Source organism: Planococcus citri, chromosome 4 (genome assembly GCF_950023065.1).
Source record: "Planococcus citri chromosome 4, ihPlaCitr1.1, whole genome shotgun sequence".
NCBI lineage: Eukaryota > Metazoa > Arthropoda > Insecta > Hemiptera > Pseudococcidae > Planococcus > Planococcus citri.
In genome coordinates this window covers 52,216,756-52,237,983 of record NC_088680.1, presented here as the reverse complement: position 1 = coordinate 52,237,983, position 21,228 = coordinate 52,216,756, and the positions used below count along the sequence as shown (strand labels likewise).

Sequence of the window (21,228 nt, the reverse complement as noted above, 5' to 3'; positions counted from 1 at the left end):
TGAATGAAAACGCAGTGCAGTCAGTTGGAAAATAAAACAAAAAAGCGTATAGCCTATTTTCACATAATTACTATTCACAGCTGTTGATATTTTCAAATTTCAACATTTTTTCTTGTAAATAGGACCGAGAAATGGAAAAATCGGATTAATTCCCAATTCGCGACTTCTCACAGGATTTTTTCATTTTTTTCGCGATTCATTTCCAATTTTTTTTTCTCAGCATTTTCAAAGAAAAACTTCTTTTTTTCAGCAAGCAAGGTCAAAAAAGGAATCTCAAAATAAGGATTTTATAGAGACATATGTTACAAGCTCTTCGAAAATCGTGCTCCTGGAGTCAGAATTATCCTCGGAGGTACCCGTCTGATTATAGTTTTTAAAGTTGAAAAAATACGTGAAATTCTATAGTTTTCCCAATTTTTAGGTTATTTTAATTTTACCCTTCTCACTATAGTTTCCTTATGCCGTGAACTATCTCGAAGCTGTTCATTTCAATTCTTCATTAGACAAATTCTGCAAGTAACGATACCGATTTTAAGCCACATAAACCTCGCCATCCCCGATTCCTAGCTCGTTTTTCATTTATTCACTGAGATTAGGATCAAAGAAGCGTCAATGCGGTGTCAAAATGATAAAGTGAAAATAAAATTACTTAAATAGGCTATACAATATTTTCAAAGTTGTAAAAGAATCGAATCCCCTTCCCCTTCCCAAGCCCATCCTACTTCCTAGGTTGCTTCGTATTCCAAATACGATGAGTACAATAATTTAAATAAGTATATCATATTTATTTACTCCGATTTTTGATCGGAAACACGCTTGGATTAGGCAAGAACCTTATAAAAGAACTTAATCTCATGGTTACATGTTGACGTTGCAAAATGGCGTTGTACAATTTATGTGGGTAGGTATAACGTTTTACTTTTTTCAAGTCAATTATCCATTCAGAATTAGGTACCGTAAAAACTTCGTTTCAAAACTCTTTTCGTCACGGTTTCACGCCAGTTTTTCGAAAACGGTTTCGTAGCAGAGTTCAACCGATCATCTTTTTTCAAAGAACTTGAGAAAAAATAAAAACAAGTGCGTCAAAAGGATTCCAAAAGTTTTCCAACACGATGATGACATGCGAGACATTTTTTTGAGATGTATAAGTTTGCAGGAACTCAGGAAGGTAGTAAGTTATGTATACCAAATACGGTAACAGTACTATCATCCTTTTCCTGTAACATGAATCATACCGTTCACAGCCAGGTACCTATAAATTAATTAATTTACATCAAATATTACTCATTAGTGTAATTGAAAGTATTAACACGGTGTCAAAATTATCGACTTCAGTTGATAGCACGGTGATAAGTTGTGAAAAATCGATAATTTCTCTCGTTCTTTAAAAAAATTTGACATGACGTGGCAATTTTCGCTTTGTTTGTCGATCGTTTGTTTAGGGTTTATTCGAGCTAAATCCATTCCAGACTTTCGCGAAAACGAATGGAAAAAATTCAAGGTACGCAATTCAAAATTATGTTGGATTTTCGTCTCCAATTTTCAAAAGGTGAACTTTAGAATACAAGAAATTATTTTATTTTGTAGGTTGATTTCCACAAAAATCACGGATCTGAGGCTGAAGGTGACATTCAACAAATTAATCAACATAATGAACGATCATACGTGAAGAAAATAGATGAATATACAGATATGGTAAGAATTTTTCTAGTTTTTCACTCCATTTAAAGGTAGGTACATTATTAAACAAATTTGGAATTTTTTCATTTCATGTTAGGATGATGATGAAATAGCAAACAGTTCATATTCTCCAATGAATGATGAGCCCATGTATTTGGATTGGAAAAAAACGTGGGACTGGACAGCGAAGAACGTGGTGACTAAAGTAAAAAACCAGGAAGGTTGTGAAAATGGGGATTGGGCTTTCGCGGCTGTAAGTGAAACACCTACCTATATATGTATTATTAGGTACCTATTCCAAATGGTAGATTAAAAAATAATTTATACAAAACACACGAATAATTTGCTCAAATTGAACGATGTTCTTTTCAACGGAGTTATTACTGGTGACAAATTGCAGATCGGTGCTCTAGAAGGTCTACTGGCCAGAAATGGGTACAATCTCACAGATCTTAGCGAACAAGAGCTCATTGATTGCACTGAACCGTACGGAAATTACGGTTGTGAAAGCGGCACAGTGAAAAAAGCATTCGATTATATCAAAGAGAAAGGCATTTGTACGAATCAATCGTATCCATACACCGGAACGGTAATAAGGATTCAACCATTTACATACAAGTATTTTAAACCTACTGCTCTTGAATTCCAATTAATCACGATGATGTTCTAGGATACGAATATGACCGCCTGTCCCAACAAATTGAAGGGAAAAATAGTAACTTCCTTGGACAAAATGAACCAAGACGTTATTCCTCAGGGCTCTGAATCCCTTATGAAACAATACCTCTACCAAAATGGACCTATATTAGCCATCATTAATGCTTCTCAAGAGTCTTTTATGAATTATAAGGGTAAATATATCTACGCGATTTCACAACAAATGTTTCAATGGTCGATCATTGAGATTGTTTGGTTATACTATTTTCCACAGGTGGAATTTATCATAATGACACATGCGCTAAAGTTGGAGAACACAACGTCTTAATTGTTGGTTATGGTGAGACAGAGCAAGGAGAAGAGTACTGGATTGTGAAAAATTCATGGGGTGAAGACTGGGGCGAAAAAGGATACATTAGAATAGCCCGCGGAAAAAATACCTGTGGAATAGCCACCAATGCAACGTTTTTAACACTCGATAAACTTCAAACGGCTAAGCCGACAATTTTACCAAACGCGCAAGGGATCCAATAATTTAAGTTTTACTAAACCTGTATTGTATGATGTTGGTATAGGTATAATATAAGTACAAGTACGTGTATAAGAATGAATCATTGTTCAATTCAATAATATAAAATTCTGCAGATTGTGATTCATTTTTCAACTCGTTGACTACTTTAATCGTAAAGCGAAAACATTTGTTCCGTGTGAACTGAACATGACGAAATAATGTCGATCTCCTGAATCTCACTTATAGGAAGGGGGTTTACATCTCAAAGTTTTTCGAAACTGTCAACATTTGCTTAATTCAAGGTTTTTTTGAAAGTAGATTTTGAATTTGGAAAGTGAGAAACATTTTTCCTGAAAAAGGAAAATCTAGAGAGATTTTGAAGCAAAAACTGAAAATTTTGAAAAATGTTCACACAAATAGGACCATTTTCCTCGATGCTTCAAGCACCCTTATTTCCCCGATAAATGCGTTTTGAGAATTATGGGTCATCTCTCATCGTGATTTTTTCACATAAAAGAACACCTATTCAATAAATCCCCAACCCTGAAATGAGCGCAAAAAGCACGAAAATTTGACATGGAGGCATCCAGAAGTAATCATGAAAAAATTTTGAAAAATGTTTTTTTCTTTCTTTCTGGATTGTATTTTAAACTTTGATCCGAAATTTGAACCAATTTGGATCCATATAGGGACCCAGATATGCCTCAAAAACCAATTTTTTGACATTTTCAAACCCCTAGATTTTTCAATCGCGTTTTGAATTTTCGTGCCAAAAATTTGAAATTCGCGAGTTTTGAAAATTTTGGACGTTGGAGCGAGCAGCCTGAGCATTGGAACCATCGTCCCTCTTCACCCCTTTGCGGGGGGCCTTGCCTCCTAGATTGTGGGTTCGGAAGATGGTGAGACTCAGAACCGTAATTTGGTAAAAATATTTGTACTATGTTAAGCGTACAAATAATTTTGGTGGTTCGTTTTTTTGGTTACCGCCCCCTCTGCCCCTTGTGGCGCCTCAAACTTGAAAAACACGCAAAATTGCCGTTATAATACGAACAAATAATGGTGGAAATGGCGAGCCGAATGCTAATTCTTCTTTTGAAAGCAAAACATAGCGCAAAAAATTTGGCTCTTCCCTGTATGTGCCTCCAATGCCCCCATAGAAACCCCTAATTGCAAGAACTTTTACTGATCCAAATTCCATCAGAATTGAAATATTAAGCCAATTACTGTTCAATGTTGATCGCTATAGTTCGCTCAAAGTGTTAGAATCATCGCATACCCCCTGCCCCTTCAAGGGGGCAGACCTCTATAATGTGGAACCGGTAAACAACCAACCTTTAGAGTTGATATTTGGTAACTTGTGCTACCTAGGCCATGGAAATATTTTTTGTCGTTCATTTCATCGGTTACCATCCCTTCTCCCTCCTCCTCCCCTCCCCATCCACCTGAATTTATCCTTAATATCCTACTCAAAAACGAAGAAATCGTTGATTGAATATGCAATGGTCGTCTCACATTGAAAATACAAATAGAAAGTGCTAGTCAATATTTAACAGCAGACACCATAATACAGTAGGTACAATGGTACATATTTGATATCTGATTAAAATTCGATCCACAGAAATTTATTCAAAATTGGAGCCTCAGTAGCTCCCGGTCTGAAAAACTTCTTTTCGGCTCTGAAATTCATCATACCAAAATTCACGCTTCTATCATTAAAATAGACATTTTTCTTTGGAAATATAGCTGTTTGCCACCTCAATAGAATTTGCGACTTCGCATAGAATTTTTCATTTTTTCGCGATTCATTTTTAAAGAAAATTTGTATGATGATTTGAAAAAAAAATCAAACTTGAAAAAGAAAAGCAAACAAGGCCAAAAGCTTTCAAAAGTTCATGTTTTGAGAAGTAAAAAAAAAGTTTCTTTATGCTGAGAGGAGTTTACTTTTCTGATTCAAACTTTGAACATTTCTTGAATTTGACCAATAACTAAGTGTACCATGCAGATAAAGACGAGCAAATAGCCCGAGTGAAGCGATGGCAATAGCTCTCAAAAATGTGCAATTCAAGTTCTAACAAAGTCGATAAATGAGCCCTTTTCTACAAAATGTTTTTCATGAAGGGGAATTCATTTTTTTAATAGGTATGGTATTTTCGATATGCAAGATAGCAATTTAAGACGTAGGTAACTAGGTATTTTTTATCCAGCTGACAATTATTTTTTTTTTTCAAATTGTTATAATATTTACATCTCAAATTTAAAAAGTAGCGAAAAAAAATTAAAAATTTTCTGTCCCCGAAATTCTGCTGCCCTGAATCCAGGGCTGTGTTTCATATGTGGAAAATTGTATTTTCCACTCTTTTTTCATTTTTCACTACCATTGAAGCAAAATTGCTGAAAATCACTATTTTTTCACTACTTTCACTACCGATTTTCAAAATCACTACTTTTTCACCACTTTCACTACCCTGTAGACAACCTGTTTCAGGAAATCGTAGCCATAATCTCTAAATTTGAAACAGTCAAATTTCACTGCTTAGCAGTCACGACATTTTGCCTTTTTAGAAGCAGTAGTTTTTTACTGTTTTGCAGTAAAGAACTACTGCTTCTAAAAAGGCAAAATGTCGGTAGTGCTAAGCAGTGAAATTTGACTGTTTCAAATTTAGAAAGTACAAAGTTCACCATTATTCTACGCTTCCGCGCTCGTTTTTCATCCATTCACTGCCATTAGGATCAACGAAAGAAGTGGCGATGCTATCACAACGATGTGCGAAAATTACTGCTTAACGAAGATTACAAATTTTCAATATTCATTACATTCGGTCGGAAACATACTTGAATTAGGCAAGAACTTTACAAAATCGCTATTTTCTGTTACACGTTGACGTTGCAAAATGGCGTTGCGTACTTATATGTGTAGGTATCACGTCTCACATTTTCAACGCCAACCCGATCCATTCCGAATCACCGTAATAACACGGTGTCAAAATTATCGACATCAGTTGATAGCACGGTGATAAGTGGTGAAAAATCGATAATTTCTCTCGTTCTTTAAAAAAATTTGACATGAGGTGGCAATTTTTGCTTTGTTCGTCTATCGTTTGTTTAGGGTTTATTCGAGCTAAATCCATTCCAGACTTTCGCGAAGACCAATGGAAAAAATTCAAGGTACGCAATTCAAAATTATGTTGGATTTTCGTCTCCAATTTTCAAAAGGTGAACTTTAGAATACAAGAAATTATTTTATTTTGTAGGTTGATTTCCACAACAATCACGGATCTGAGGCTGAAGGCGACATTCAACAAATTAATCAACATAATGAACGATCATACGTGAAGAAAATAGGTGAATATACAGATATGGTAAGAATTTTACTTGTTTTTCACTCCATTTATAGGTAGGTACATTATTAAACAAATTTGGAATTTTTTCATTTCATGTTAGGATGATGATGAAATAGCAAACAGTTCATATTCACCAATGAATAATGAGCCCATGTATTTGGATTGGCAAAAAAAGTGGGACTGGACAGCGAAGAACGTGGTGACTAAAGTAAAAAATCAGGAAGGTTGCGAAAATGGGGATTGGGCTTTCGCCGCTGTAAGTGAAACACCTACCTATACATATATGTATTATTACCTATTCCAAATGGTAGATTAAAAAATAATTTATACAAAACACACGAATAATTTGCTCATATTGAACGATGTTTTTTTCAACGGAGTTATTACTAGTGACAAATTGCAGATCGGTGCTCTGGAAGGACTACTGGCCAGAAATGGGTACAATCTCACAGATCTTAGCGAACAAGAGCTCATTGATTGCACTGTACCCAACGGAAATTACGGTTGTACAGGCGGCACAGTGGAAAAAGCATTCGATTATATCAAAGAGAACGGCATTTGTACGAATCAATCGTATCCATACACCGGAACGGTAATAAGGATTCAACCATTTACATACAAGTATTTTAAACCTACTGCTCTTGAATTCCAATTTATCATGATGATGTTCTAGGATACGGGCGTCTGTCTTAACAAATTGGAAGGAAAAATAGTAAATTCTTTGGATATAGAACATGACTTTATTCCTAACGGCAATGAATTACTAATGAAACAATACCTCTACCATAATGGACCTATATTAGCCATCATTAATGCTTCTCAAGAGTCTTTTATGAATTATACAGGTAAATATACCTACGCGATTTCACAACAAATGTTTCAATGGTCGATCATTGAGATTGTTTGGTTATACTATTTTCCACAGGTGGAATTTATCATAATGACACATGCGCTAAAGTTGGAGAACACAACGTCTTAATTGTTGGTTATGGTGAGACAGAGCAAGGAGAAGAGTACTGGATTGTGAAAAATTCATGGGGCGAAGACTGGGGCGAAAAAGGATACATTAGAATAGCACGCGGAAAAAATACCTGTGGAATAGCCACCAATGCAACGTTTTTAACACTGAAGACAATTTTCTCAAACGTGCAAGAGACCCAATAATTAAAGTTTTACTAAACCTGTATTGTATGTTGGTATATGGTATAATATAAGTACGTGTATCTGTCTGAATGATTATTCAATTCAATAATATAAAATTCTGCAGATTGTGATTCATTTTTCAACTCGTTGACTATTTTAATCGTAAAGCGAGAACATTCGTTCCGTGTGAACTGAACATGACGAAATAATGTCGATCTTCTAAAGTTCACTCAGGAAGGGGGTTTGCCTCTCAAATTTTTTCGGAACGGTCAACATTCGCCTAACTCAAGGGTTTTCTGAGTGTAGATTTTGAAGCACCGAAAACAAAAAAAATATTTTTCGGAAAGTGAGAGAAAGGGTACCCCCCGATAAGATAGGCAAAATGCCCTTAACCTCAGATTTCGATGAAACTCACAGGGTATGTTTAGTACCCCCCAAAAATAATTTTGGGCCCATAGCCCGCTCCCCACCCCACCCCCCTCAGCCAGGGGGCCAAAAAACGCGTTTTTCAGGGGAAAAATTCTGTATCAGCGCGTAATTAAGATAAATTGATTCTGTAAACGAATATAGTTAGAAGATACATGGGCGTACCTCCCTGAATTTTTTCAGAATTTTTCATCACACGGGGAGAGAAGGGGGGACAAAAGAAAACTTTAAATCGACATTACTCCGGAACGAAAAAACATACCAAAACGATTTTTTCGTCAAATATGTATCTTTAGGTCTACTTTCTATAGAAGTCATCACCCGGCCATTTGGAGTGGTGGGTCAAGCTCAAAAGCTCAAAAAACTCTCAAAAAACCACGTTTTTTGCGTTTTTCTCCAAAAATATGGACAAATGGCGGAAATCTAAGAGAACCAAGTTGTTCAGCGTGAAATTTTACCTCAGAATTGTGTAATTGAAAACTCATTTACACCGCATGATCGTAAAACTACATGCGCAGAAGTATTTGTGCTTACATCAAGATAGCTGAAAGGGTATTCCTGGGTAAAATAGGTGAAATGTCCCTGTCCTCGGATTTCTGAAATTTTGATGAAACATAGTTGGGTACCATTAAAAAAAATGTCGGAGGCAAAAAATCCCCCCCCCACCTCCCCTTGCTCATAATAGCGAAAAAAGGGCCTTTTTCGGGGAGAAAAAATCCATGCTTCAACGAGTTTTGACAAAAAAATCTGTATTCACTCAAAATATATGGAGGAGACAGTATAATAAAAGTACCTACATAGGTATTTGAGATTCTGCGCCAATCCATGCTATTGCCATCAAAATCCAAGGCCACTTTTGGGGTTCTACTGAGAAAATTGAAAAGTAAATCTTTTTTTTTTTTGGAGAGGGGGTATTAGTAGTTGGTGTTTTGAAAATATTTTCTTCGCAAAAGTTTCGCTATAATGACGAAAAAATATTGAAAGATAATATATTTCTGAAACTGAGGAAATATTTTGGAACGCAGTGATGACAATATTTTAGGCTTCAAAAAATTGATAAAGATTGGCAAAAATTCCTAAATTTTTGTTGATTTTTCAAAATTGACAAAAACAATTTAAAATACTTAATAGCATAGAATGGACGCAGAATCTAAGATATATTCATTTAGGACTGGGTCGATCGTCATTTTTCTCAAAACAAATTGGGTACTTACTGGGGCTACAGTGAAAAAACCGTGTTTTTTCGAAAATACTCCCACTTTAAGGGCACATGTTTTCCCTTTAGGGGCACTTCTGGAGCCAGCATTTTTCTGTACAACTTTCAACTCAAAATGACAGTTTTTGCTAAAATTGGTAAAAATCCAGTTTTTTTTCTTTTTTTGGTGATTTACCCAATCTACTACATAGTACGTAGGTAGGTAATACCTATGTTTTCAATGTACTTGGTAACTCACATAAAAATTTAATCATCGACACTAAAAAGAAACCTTTCTGATAGTTTTGAGTTAGATACCATGTACTTGAAAAGTAGGCTACTTGTAATTCAAGAAAACCTTGATTAAGAAGTTGCATGGCGTAAATAGCGCTATAATGAAGCATTTTTCACAAAAACTCTAATTTTTGGGCAACCCCTCTCCCCAATGTGGTCGTTGGGAGGGTCCAACTGCAAATCAAACTTCATATTCATGTTCAGCGAGTTCGGTTCATATGATAATGATACCCATATTGTCTGTCTACTTTCGCCCTAAAATTTGGAGAGGGGGTGCCTATGACCAAAAAATTGGAGTTTAAGGGTATACTCTGCGGAGAGCATTCTAATTTGACAACCGGTCGAAATATGAAACCGATTTGTTCGTTATTTTCATCATTCGTTCGTAAGACTGCATGTAATCGATTGAACGAATTTAGTCGTGCTTATGTCCCGCGACCCGCTCCCATCTAAACTTCAGACGGGGATTTCTCCGTGAATTTTCAAAATTCTTCCAATTTTTTTTCACCAATACTGATTCATCTATGAAATCGAGGGTATGTAGCCATATTTTCTAATTTTGCTTTTACAACAGGGATGTGAGCGTCTAAAGTACCTGCATCCAATTCCCTATTATAGCCATCAAATGTCCTGAATCAAAAATATCTCGACATACCCTCGCTTTTGAAAGCAAACCCTAGAAAAATCCGTTCTATAGTTTTGGCACAATCCCCGCCCAAAGTTGACCATTTTTCATCAAAAAATTAGAATAGCCTTAAAGAAGTTAGTTGGTTTTCTTATTGTTTTTGGAGGCCAGCATCCAAAATTATGGATCGCTTTTTTTGGTGGTGCTGTGACAAAAAACACAATTTTGAGTGTTTTTTGAGTTTTTGAAGATGGCCTACCTGGAGGGAAAATTTGAAAAAAAATACCAATTATAGTGCTCATGCAGATACATTTTTGAAAAAAAAATTTCATGTACTTAAATTAGGTTCGGAGATACGGCGGTTTCAAATTTTCTTTTGTCAATATATCTCCCCTGGGGGGCCCACAATTTTTGAAGAAAATTCAAGTTGCTAGAATCATATCTCCTTCAAGTATTTTGAGTGAATACAGATTTTTTTGTCAAAACTCGTTGAAGCATGGATTTTTTCTCCCCGAAAAAGGCCCTTTTTTCGCTATTATGAGCAAGGGGAGGTGGGGGGGATTTTTTGCCTCCGACATTTTTTTTAATGGTACCCAACTATGTTTCATCAAAATTTCAGAAATCCGAGGACAGGGACATTTCACCTATTTTACCCAGGAATACCCTTTCAGCTATCTTGATGTAAGCACAAATACTTCTGCGCATGTAGTTTTACGATCATGCGGTGTAAATGAATTTTCAATTACACAATTCTGAGGTAAAATTTCACGCTGAACAACTTGGTTCTCTTAGATTTCCGCCATTTGTCCATATTTTTGGAGAAAAACGCAAAAAACGTGGTTTTTTGAGAGTTTTTTGAGCTTTTGAGCTTGACCCACCACTCCAAATGGCCGGGTGATGACTTCTATAGAAAGTAGACCTAAAGATACATATTTGACGAAAAAATCGTTTTGGTATGTTTTTTCGTTCCGGAGTAATGTCGATTTAAAGTTTTCTTTTGTCCCCCCTTCTCTCCCCGTGTGATGAAAAATTCTGAAAAAATTCAGGGAGGTACGCCCATGTATCTTCTAACTATATTCGTTTACAGAATCAATTTATCTTAATTACGCGCTGATACAGAATTTTTCCCCTGAAAAACGCGTTTTTTAGCCCCCCTGGCTGAGGGGGGTGGGGTGGGGAGCGGGCTATGGGCCCAAAATTATTTTTGGGGGGTACTAAACATACCCTGTGAGTTTCATCGAAATCTGAGGTTAAGGGCATTTTGCCTATCTTATCGGGGGGTACCCTTTTTCCTGAAATGGGAAAATCTGGAGAGATTCTGAAGCAAAAACTGAAAAGTTTGAAAAATGTTCACAGATTGTCCTTTTCTGTACTAGGTACAAATAGTACACATTTTCCTCGATGCTTCAAGCACCCTTATTTACCCTATAAATCCGTTTTAAGAATTGTGATAAGCACCATTCGTCATCTCTCATCGTGGGTTTTTCACGTAAAAAATACCTATTCAAAAAATCGCCAACCCTGCAATGAGCACAAAAGGCACGAAAAATTTGACATGCAGGTATCCAAAAGCAATCATGAAATTTTTTTTGAAAAATGTTTTTTTTTTTCTTTCTGGATTGTATTTTAAACTTAGATCCGAAATTTGAACCAATTTGGATCCATATAGGGGCCGAGATATGCCTCAAAAACCAATTTTTTGGCATTTTAAACCCCTAGATTTTTCAATCGTTTTGAATTTTTGCGCCAAAAATTTGAAATTCGCGAGTTTTGAAAACTTCGGACGCTCGAGCGAGCAGTCCGAGCCGGTATCGCGAAGCACGTACTTCTTGATTTGAAGAACAAGAAGGGAACAGGCAAATAGGTAAATCAAATACATGTACACATAACCTTTGTTCAATAAGGAAAACGTATTACAATTTTGAATCAATTTCTGTGCTGTTAGATATCGATTAGCACTTTTCATTTTCACCATTGGAACCATCGTCTCTCTTCACCCCTTTGCCGGGTTCCTCGCCCCCTAAATTGTGGGTTTGGAAGATGGTGAGACTCAGAAACGTAATTTGGTGAAAATATACCTACTGTGTAAAGCATACAAATAATTTTGGTGGTTCGTTTTTTGGTTCCCACCCCTTCTGTGGCGTCTTTGGAAAACACGCAAAATTGCCGTTATAATGCCAAAAAATAGTGGAAATGGTGAGCCAAATGCTAATTTTTCTTGTTAATAGTAAGAAATATTTGTTGAAAGCAAAACATAGCGCAAAGAATTACGACTCTCTTCTTTATGTGCTCCTATAGAACCCCCAATTGCAAGAAATATTTACTGGTCAAAATTCCGTCAGCATTTAAATACTTACATACGTATTAAGCCAATTACTGTTCAATGTTGATCGCTATCGTTCGCTTAAAGTGTTTTTTTGTCGATCGGTTACCATCCACCTGGAATTATCCTTAGCCTATTTAAAAACGAAGAAATCGTTGATTGAATATTTCAATGGTCTTCTCACATAGAAAATACAAATAGAAAGTGCTAATCAATATCTAACAGCAGGCCCCATAATAATTATTTGAAATCTGATTAAAATTCGATCCACAGGAACTGATTCAAAATTATAAGCCCTTCCCCGAAGGAGGGGGGAGCCTCGGTGGCTCCCGGTCTAAAAAACTTCTTTTCGGCTCTGAAATTCATTATACCAAAATTCTGTACTCCAATGCAAAAAGGATGGAAGTCCAATGACCTGGCATAAGGAAAGGAGGTTAGTGTGTTCAGTGCAGTTTTGAGAAACAGGAATTTTAAATTTTGAACTGAAAAGTTTAAAATCCCTGTATCAAACTGCATTAAACACACTAACCTCCTTTCCTTATGCCAGGCCATTGGACTTCCATCCTTTTTGCATTGGAGTACAGAATTCACGCTTCTTTCATTAAAATATGCCCCTTTCATTGGAAGTACAGTTGTTTGCCACCTCACTAGAATTGGCGACTTCGCACAGAATTTTCAATTTTTTCCCGATTCATTTTCAAAGAAAACTTGAATGATGATTTGAAAAAAAAATCAAACTTGAAAAAGAAAAGCGAACGAGGCCAAAAGTTTTCAAAAATTCATGTTTTGAGAAGCAAAAAAAAAAGTTTTTTTATGCAGAGAGGAGTTTTTTTTCTGATTCAATTTTCAAAAATGTGCAATTCAAGTTCTAACAAAGTAAAATAAATGAGTTCTTTTCTACAAAATACTTTTCACGAGCGGCGGATTTAGAATTTGTGCCGTCCCTCCCCATACCAAAAAATAAAACTATTTTCGCACCATATTTCTGGTTTTATAAAAAATAAAAATTGAAAAAAAAAATGAAACAAGGAAAAAATTCTTTGAATTAAAAAAAAATAACATTGAAACTACCTATTTTGGTTTTATTATTGTTTTTTAAAAGTAACATTGGACCCTTGGTTTTATTTAAAATGATAAAATATTTATGTAAGTAATAGTTACCTATACCTATTTTTAAAAAAAAATCCAAACCTAATTAAAATTTTCAAAAAAGTAGGTAACATTCGAAATTATTTTGGTTTTGTTGAAAAATTTATGAAATAAGTATCAACATTCAAAATTCGACTTTATTAAAACCTAAAAAAAATCCAAGAACATCTACGAGTACCTAATACATATTAAATTTGAAAAAAATCAATATTCATTATTCAAAATTTAATTCAAATTTTTTATGTTTTAAACAACCGTTTTCTGGATTTAGCTTCGGAGAATTTCTTGATTGAATCATCGAATTCATTTTTATAATAGGTATGGTATTTTCGATATGCAATATAGCAATTCAAGACGTAGGTATTATTTATCTAGCTGACAACTATAACTTTTTTTTTCAATTATCATAATATTTACATCTCAAATTTAAAAAGTGGCAAAAAAAAATTAAAAAATGGCTCCCGATGAAATTCTGCTGCCCTAAATCCAGGGCTGTTTTTCATGTGTGGAAAATTGTATTTTCCACTCTTTTTTATTTTTCACTACCATTCAAGCAAAATTGCTGAAAATCACTACTTTTTCACTACTTTCACTACCCTATAGACAACCTGTTTCAAGAAATCGTAGCCATACAAACTTCACCATCATTCTGCGCTTCCGAGTTCGTTTTTAATTTATTCGTTGATATTAGGATCAAAGAAAGAATTGTCGATGCGATCAAAAATGATATATGAAAAGTACTAAAGAAGGCTACAAATTTTTAATATTCATTCCATTCGGTCGGAAACATGCTTGAATTAGGCAAGAACTTTACAAAATCACTTCTTTCTGTAATACGTTGACGTTGCAAAATGGCGTTGCATATTTGTGTAGGTATCACGTCTCACATTTTCTACGCCAACCCGATCCATTCTGATTCTGAATAACCGTAAAAACTTTGCTTCAAAACCCTTCAAATGATCATCTTTTTTCGAAGAACTTGGAAAAAAAATAATAACAAGTGCGTCAAAAGGATTCCAAAAGTTTTCCAACACGATGATGACATGCGAGACGTTTTTTCGAGATTCATAAGTTTGCAGGAAGGTAGTAGTTAGGTATACCAAATATGGTAACAGTACTATCGTCCTTTTCCTGCATCATGAATCATATCATTCGCAGCCAGGTACCTATAAATTAATTGATTTACATCAAATATCACTCATTATTGTGATTGAAAGTACATTATACGCGGTGTCAAAATTGTCGACTTCAGTTGATAGCACGGTAATAAGTGGTGAAAAATCGATAATTTCTCTCGTTCTTTAAAAAAATTTGACATGAGGTGGCAATTTTCGCTCTGTTTGTCGATCGTTTGTTTCGGATTTATTCGAGCTAAATCCATTCCAGACTTTCGCGAAGACCAATGGAAAAAATTCAAGGTACGCAATTCAAAATTATGTTGGATTTTCTTCTGCAATTTTCAAAAGGAGAACTTTACAATACAAGAAAATAATTAATTTGTAGGTTGATTTCCACAAAAATCACGGATCTGAGGCCGAAGCTGACGTTCAACAAATTGATCAACATAATGAACGATCATACATGAAGAAAGTAGAGCAATACACAGATATGGTAAGAATTGTTAGTTTTTCACTCCATTTATGGGTAGGTACATACAATATTAAACCAATTTGGAATTTTTACATTTCATGATAGGATGATGATGAAGTGCCAAACAGTTCATATTCACCAATGAATGATGAGCTCATGAATTTAGGTTTGCCAAAAAAATTGAACTGGACAGAAAATAACACGGTGACCAGAGTGAAAGATCAGGGAAATAATTGCTCTGATGGCGATTGGGCATTTGCAGCTGTAAGTGAAATACCATTACATATTCAAAATGCGTAGATTAAAAAATAATTTTACACAGCACACGAATAATTTGCTTAATTGTATTAAACGATGTTCTTTTCAACGGAATTATTACTGGTGACCAATTGCAGATCGGAGCTCTAGAAGGACTACTGGCTAGAAAATACCATAATCTTACAGAGCTTAGCGAACAAGAGCTCATTGATTGCACTGAAAATTACGGAAATTACGGCTGTAACAGCGGTAGCACAGTGGAACACGCATTCAATTACATAAAACAAAACGGCATTTCTACGGAACATGCGTATCCATACACCGGAATGGTAAGGATTCGAGAATTTACAAGTATTTTAAACCTACCGTTCTTGAATTTCAATTTATCACGATGATGTTCTAGGATATGAATACGACCGCCTGTCACGAAAAATTGAAGGGGAAAATACCAACTCCCTTGGACATAAACCTTGACGCGATTTCACAACAAAATGTTTCAATGGTCGATCACTGAGATTGTTTGATTACCTAATATTATTTTTCACAGGTGGAATTTATCATGATGACAAATGCGCTAAAGTTGGAAAACACAACGTCTTAATTGTTGGTTATGATGATAAAAAGCAAGGAGAAGAGTACTGGATTGTGAAAAATTCTTGGGGCGAAGAATGGGGCGAATATGGATACGTTAGAATAGCACGCGGAAAAAATACCTGTGGAATAGCCACCAATGCAACGTTTTTAACACTCACTGAGACTACCCTTAAGCCGACAATTTTCTCAAACGCGCAAGGGACCCAGTAATTAAAGTTTTACTATAAACCTGTATTGCATGTATGGTATTGGTATAATCTTAAGTACGTGTATCAGTCTGAATCATTTTTCAGTTCAATAATATAAAATTCTGCAGATAGTGATTCATTTTTCAACTCGTTGACTATTTTAATCGTAAAGCGAGAACATTCGTTCCGTGTGAACTGAACATGACGAAATAATGTCGATCTCCTGAATCTTACTTAGGAAGGGGGTTTACATCTCAAAGTTTTTCGAAACAGTCAACATTCGCCTAATTCAAGGGTTTTCTGAGCGTAGATTTTGAAGCACCCAAAACAAAAAAAAATATTTTTTGGAAAGTGAGAGATTTTTTTCCTAAAAAGGGAAAATTTAGAGAGATTCTGAAGAAAAAACTGAAAATTTTGAAAAATGTTCACAGACTCGCAGCTCCTTATTTGTATTAGGTACAAATAGGACCCATTTTCCTGGATGCTTCAAGCACTCTTATATCTCCTACACATAAATGTATTCGTCATCTCTCATCGTGATTTTTTCACATAAAAAATACGAGTACCTCTACCTCTATTCAAAAAATCGCCAACCGTGCAATGAGCGCAAAAAACACGAAAACTTAACATGGTGGTATCCAAAAGCAATCATGAAAAAATTTTGAGAAATTTTTTTTTTCTTTCTGGATCGTATTTTATACTTTGATCCGAAATTTGAACCAATTTGGATCCATGTAGGGGCCGAGATATGCCTCAAAAACCAATTTCTTGTGGTTTTTGGACCTCTAGATTTTTCAATCGTTTTGTGAAATTCACGAGTTTTAAAAATTTCGGACGCTCGAGCGAGCAGCCCGAGCCGGTGTTGAGGTCCCAAAGCACTTCTTGATTTGAAGAACAAGAAGGGGAAGAACAGGGTTTTGTAATAAAAACTCATTTTGTGAACGTTATTTACAAATCAAAATTTTTATTCCTCGAATTATTCGATTTACACAAATGAACGTGAGAATATGGGAAATGAAAATATTCTAAAAAAGGAAATGTGAAAAAAAAAATGTTATCACCTATTTATGTAAAAATTGTAATAGTAATTTTAAAAATAATTATTATAAAACTGATAAGGATAGACGGATGATGGTACAGAAATATACGAAAGAATTGTTTCGCAAAAAATAAATTTGAAATTTGATTAAGTACCTCATTACCTGCAGGTATCAGGTAAGTATACTCATGAATACCTATGTACGTATGAGTTGACATAGTTGTAATCAAATTTTCAACATCAATCATCTATTACCACACACCATAAATGATTAATATTGTTACCCAGAATTTTTCTGATAGAAATATAGGAACGCTCGCTATCAACAAACTCATAATTATATTATCTACTTTGCGCGTATGTATAGAAGGTAAGATAACCCATTAACTAAAAAGTAGGTAGCTCGTCGAAATCAGGTAAAACTATCGAAAAGTACCTTATGAATTTAAGTCAATGTGAAATTCTAGTCAACTTTTTCTCGTCTAAGATACATCTGCTTATTATAGTGAAGTAATAGCCCTTTTGCAATCTTCGTTCACTGCAAGTATAGCCTTGTCTTCTGCGAAAAGTGCAGCAACAATTCCATCTGTCACTGGACTGTCGGCTGGTGTTTAAATTTGAAAAACTATTTTTGGAAATGGAAAAATTATATGTAGGGTCACGGGTGGTTAGTTGTCAAAAAAAAATGTTTTTCAAAGTTTCTGAAGCCATTTATGAATATTTTTTTGCCGTTTTAGGCTCATTTGAAAGCTTGATTCTTTGCGCGTGTTTTCTTTTTTTAAAATTGAATTTTGGTTCATGTGATGAATAGTTAATGGTGGATTTAGTGAGACACTTTTTTGTGACAACTAACAACCACCCCTGTTGTAAGTTGTCAAACACGCATTCACCATTGATAAAAAAAAACTTACAATTCAATTTTCGAAAATTTTCAAAAAGATAACACGTGAGAAGGACTAAACTTTTAGATAAACCCAAAAACTTGAAAAAATATCCATAAACGACTTGAAAATTGACTGGTCATTCTTTGATTTTTTTTTGCGTACTTAGGTAAATCGATCAATTCAACTTTTTATTCGTTTTATAGAATGAAAGGCAGAAAAAAAAAGATTCAATAATGCAATAGATAATTTTCTAAAAATATTTTTCCACTTTGATGCATATTTTGGTAAACTATCTCATTGACAACTAACAATATTCCCTTTTTTGACAACTAACAACTTCTCGTTTTTCATCTTTGTACCAAAAAATTTTATTCATTTCAAAATTTTTTGTAATTGAACATGTGATTACTGAATCCGTGATCAAATTTCCTTTAAATTGATGTATAATTTATTTACTTTTGACAAATTTTTGATGTTTAAAAACGAAAAGTTCCAATTTAACATGTGTAACTTTGCACCTGTAAAATCACTTTTTTCAAAACTGTATCCCCAAATAAAAAGCTATGTTGCCAATTTTGCATGTTGGAACATTAGTAGGTATAGCATGAAGTTATTATGAAGGTTTCGTGGAGATAGCGTTCATGTATCCTTTTAAAAATGCAATTTGACAACTAACAATTATTGACAACTAACCACCCCTGACCCTACGTACTATGAAGAATTGAAGAAGTGTAGAAAAACAAATGAAAAATTTTTCCAAACTTGCAAAAAAAATTAAAAGTAAAAGTAGAAAAGTTCAAGCATTACTAAAAATACTTATCGAAAACGCTAAAAAAAATCAATGTACATATTTGTATTTTCAAAAATATCTGGAACTCCCAAAACATCATTTTATTTTTCATTTTTCATCGAATTATTTATTACATGGTAATTCACGATGATCGGTATTACCATATACCATATAAGTAAATCTAAATCGAATATTGATAATCATACTAATAAAATGATGTAAGAGAGAGTAAAATTTCTGAAAATTTTTCGCCCTATTTCACGAGAATATAACAGAATTACAAATTGAAACGTACACGTTCACCTACTACTTACTTCTCACTCACAGCAAAATCATGATTGAACGGAAACTCATTATCAGAATAGATAAAAGATTGTCCGCTGAAATTTCCAATTGTCCTATAAATACCCATAACAAAGGCGAGTCAGTAGTCAGTGAGAACTCTGAAATCGTTAATTTACTAGTTTTAATAACGAGTAACTGAATTTGTAAAAAAATCTCATTTGGAAATCAAGGTAAATGATAATTTCACCACAAAATTAATTTATTTTAAAAAATCATTTATGAAGGAAATTATAATCGTTTTTCAATTTTTTCAAAATTTTTCTTATTCTTTATAAACCTGTGTATATTTTAGGTCAAATTCGATGCTAATATGATAGTTTTCAATTCATTTTGGATTCTCGTTTCATTATTCGTGATATATACGGAAGCTAAATCAATCGAAATTGACGAGAATGATGCATGGGAAGAGTTCAAAGTAAGTTACCTAATTCTCCTTACAATTGAAATTTTTTTCCAACAAACAAAAAATAACGCTTTTATAATATCAACTTATTCTTAGAAAGAATACAATAAACAATATTCGACGGAGAGCGAAGACCAACAACGTAAAGCAACTTTCGAAGAAAATTCCAAACTGATCAAGGAGCACAACGAGCAAAATCATCAATTCAGATTGAAAATGAATCAATTTGGAGATTTGGTACGTGCTGTGCTCGTGTCGATGCTTTCTCAAAACTGAATTAAGCAATCTACGTATTATCAATTATCATAGAAAAATCTTCAAATTGCAATCACTTTCTAGACTCACGAGGAGTTCATAAGGTACCTATCTTTTACGCCTGCCACTCCAACAAACCAAAATGATTCAGATGGTGATTCAACAGATGACGCTTTATTACTCGACAATACATATCCCAAAGCAATCGATTTACGTAAAACAGGATGCGTAAGTGAGGTCAAAAATCAAGGTGACAGACCGAATAAAATCAGTTGGGCTTTCAGTGTGGTAAGTGATTAAAGCGCAATAAAGATGAATATCGATTAAAATTATATTATGTACCTACTACCTAGCTACCTACCTATGCAAAGAATACAAAAAACGATCATATTTTTTGATTCGTAGGCTGGTGCTATTGAGGGGCAAGTATTTAAAACTGAGGGAAAATGTCTACAACACCCTGTACAGAGCCTCAGTGAACTATTTTTAATAGATTGCCAGAACGAAAATGGAGTAGGAACAGAATTCGATAAAGCATTGGAATTAGTAAGACAGCGTGGTATTTATACAGAAGAATTATACAAGCTAGTAAAAAAATTGGTAAGTAAGGTTATTTTCAAGGCACGCTTACGAGGACTTTTTTAGTATTCAAACAAAAGTAGGCATGTACAATATAGGCCTATGTATTATTTAAGGATGTCAAATGTCCGGAAGAAAATTATCCCATACGAGCATCAGTACTTTTTGAAGTCCTGACAATTAAGGAAGCAACTGTAGGGAGAATGATAAAAGAAATATACGGACATGAAAACTCTGTCCCAGCCACAGTTGATGCCTCCCATCAAAGTTTTCAATTTTATCACACAGGTTTGTATTTTCCACTTTTTCATAATTGAAGTATCTATGTACAAAACGATAATATGAAGAAAAAAAAAACGACCATCTATCTATTTCATTTGCTTGTCATGATTTTTCTCAGGAGTATACAACGAGCAAAAGTGCGACATCGAAAATCAGGTTGCAAATCAAGCTGTTTTGATAGTCGGATATGATGAAACGGATAGTAACGCTAAGCACTGGCTGGTGAAGAATTCATGGGGAAAAAGTTGGGGAGAAGCGGGCTACATGAAAATCGCTTATGGAACTTGCGGTATTGAAAAAGAAGCGTATATAGTAACTTCTGCAAAATGCTCTTGCGGTTCTATGAAGGCCTCCTGTCATATTAAAGGAATTCTCGAATAATTTTTTTTTGATAAATGACGTCAATTTTTTATTTTTTAGTGATCAAATCTCTATTAGATATGTTTATTCAGCCATTGTTAGTTTAACTGAACATTAATTTGTGATTTCATTACTTGAATCATTCACTTACGTCAAATACAGTCATTTTAATGTTTCATTATATTACTTCACTTATTCTACCTCTATCGAACAACATTAAGTACCTATTACAACTACATTTTTTCCATCAGAATTCAGATCCTCAAAATAAATAAATAATTATGTAGGTAGTTGGAACTTATATCAAATTCCATTAA

The 21,228-nt window shown here is 34.4% G+C and overlaps 5 protein-coding genes across 6 annotated transcripts in view; 4 read left to right on the top strand and 1 right to left on the bottom strand.

Moving 5' to 3' along the window:
• Window positions 1-21,228, bottom strand: part of Hk (Hyperkinetic) — a 187,012-nt gene that overhangs the window by 105,602 nt on the left and 60,182 nt on the right. The window lies entirely within an intron of this gene.
• On the top strand, window positions 1,304-16,109 carry LOC135842406 (procathepsin L-like). 2 transcript variants are annotated; one of them, XM_065359854.1, is made up of 6 exons: window positions 1,304-1,501; window positions 1,588-1,695; window positions 1,778-1,933; window positions 2,081-2,269; window positions 2,351-2,531; window positions 15,740-16,109. In XM_065359854.1, exons 1-6 carry the CDS (start codon window positions 1,400-1,402, stop codon window positions 15,994-15,996), a joined length of 993 nt encoding a protein of 330 aa, XP_065215926.1. In that variant the 5' UTR covers window positions 1,304-1,399; the 3' UTR covers window positions 15,997-16,109. The 2 variants fall into 2 exon arrangements, with proteins under 2 accessions (XP_065215926.1, XP_065215925.1); XM_065359853.1 differs by lacking the exon at window positions 15,740-16,109 and adding an exon at window positions 2,612-3,001.
• On the top strand, window positions 5,777-7,463 carry LOC135842408 (procathepsin L-like). The gene is made up of 6 exons (XM_065359857.1): window positions 5,777-6,013; window positions 6,100-6,207; window positions 6,290-6,445; window positions 6,593-6,781; window positions 6,863-7,034; window positions 7,115-7,463. Exons 1-6 carry the CDS (start codon window positions 5,912-5,914, stop codon window positions 7,351-7,353), a joined length of 966 nt encoding a protein of 321 aa, XP_065215929.1. The 5' UTR covers window positions 5,777-5,911; the 3' UTR covers window positions 7,354-7,463.
• Window positions 14,560-15,706, top strand: LOC135843387 (cathepsin L-like). The gene is made up of 5 exons (XM_065361254.1): window positions 14,560-14,762; window positions 14,848-14,955; window positions 15,040-15,198; window positions 15,330-15,521; window positions 15,596-15,706. Exons 1-5 carry the CDS (start codon window positions 14,661-14,663, stop codon window positions 15,704-15,706), a joined length of 672 nt encoding a protein of 223 aa, XP_065217326.1. The 5' UTR covers window positions 14,560-14,660.
• LOC135842403 (procathepsin L-like) lies at window positions 19,106-21,087 on the top strand. The gene is made up of 7 exons (XM_065359851.1): window positions 19,106-19,202; window positions 19,325-19,447; window positions 19,532-19,672; window positions 19,775-19,978; window positions 20,096-20,290; window positions 20,386-20,557; window positions 20,670-21,087. The coding sequence occupies exons 2-7, from the start codon at window positions 19,343-19,345 to the stop codon at window positions 20,930-20,932; spliced, it is 1,080 nt and encodes a 359-aa protein (XP_065215923.1). The 5' UTR covers window positions 19,106-19,202; window positions 19,325-19,342; the 3' UTR covers window positions 20,933-21,087.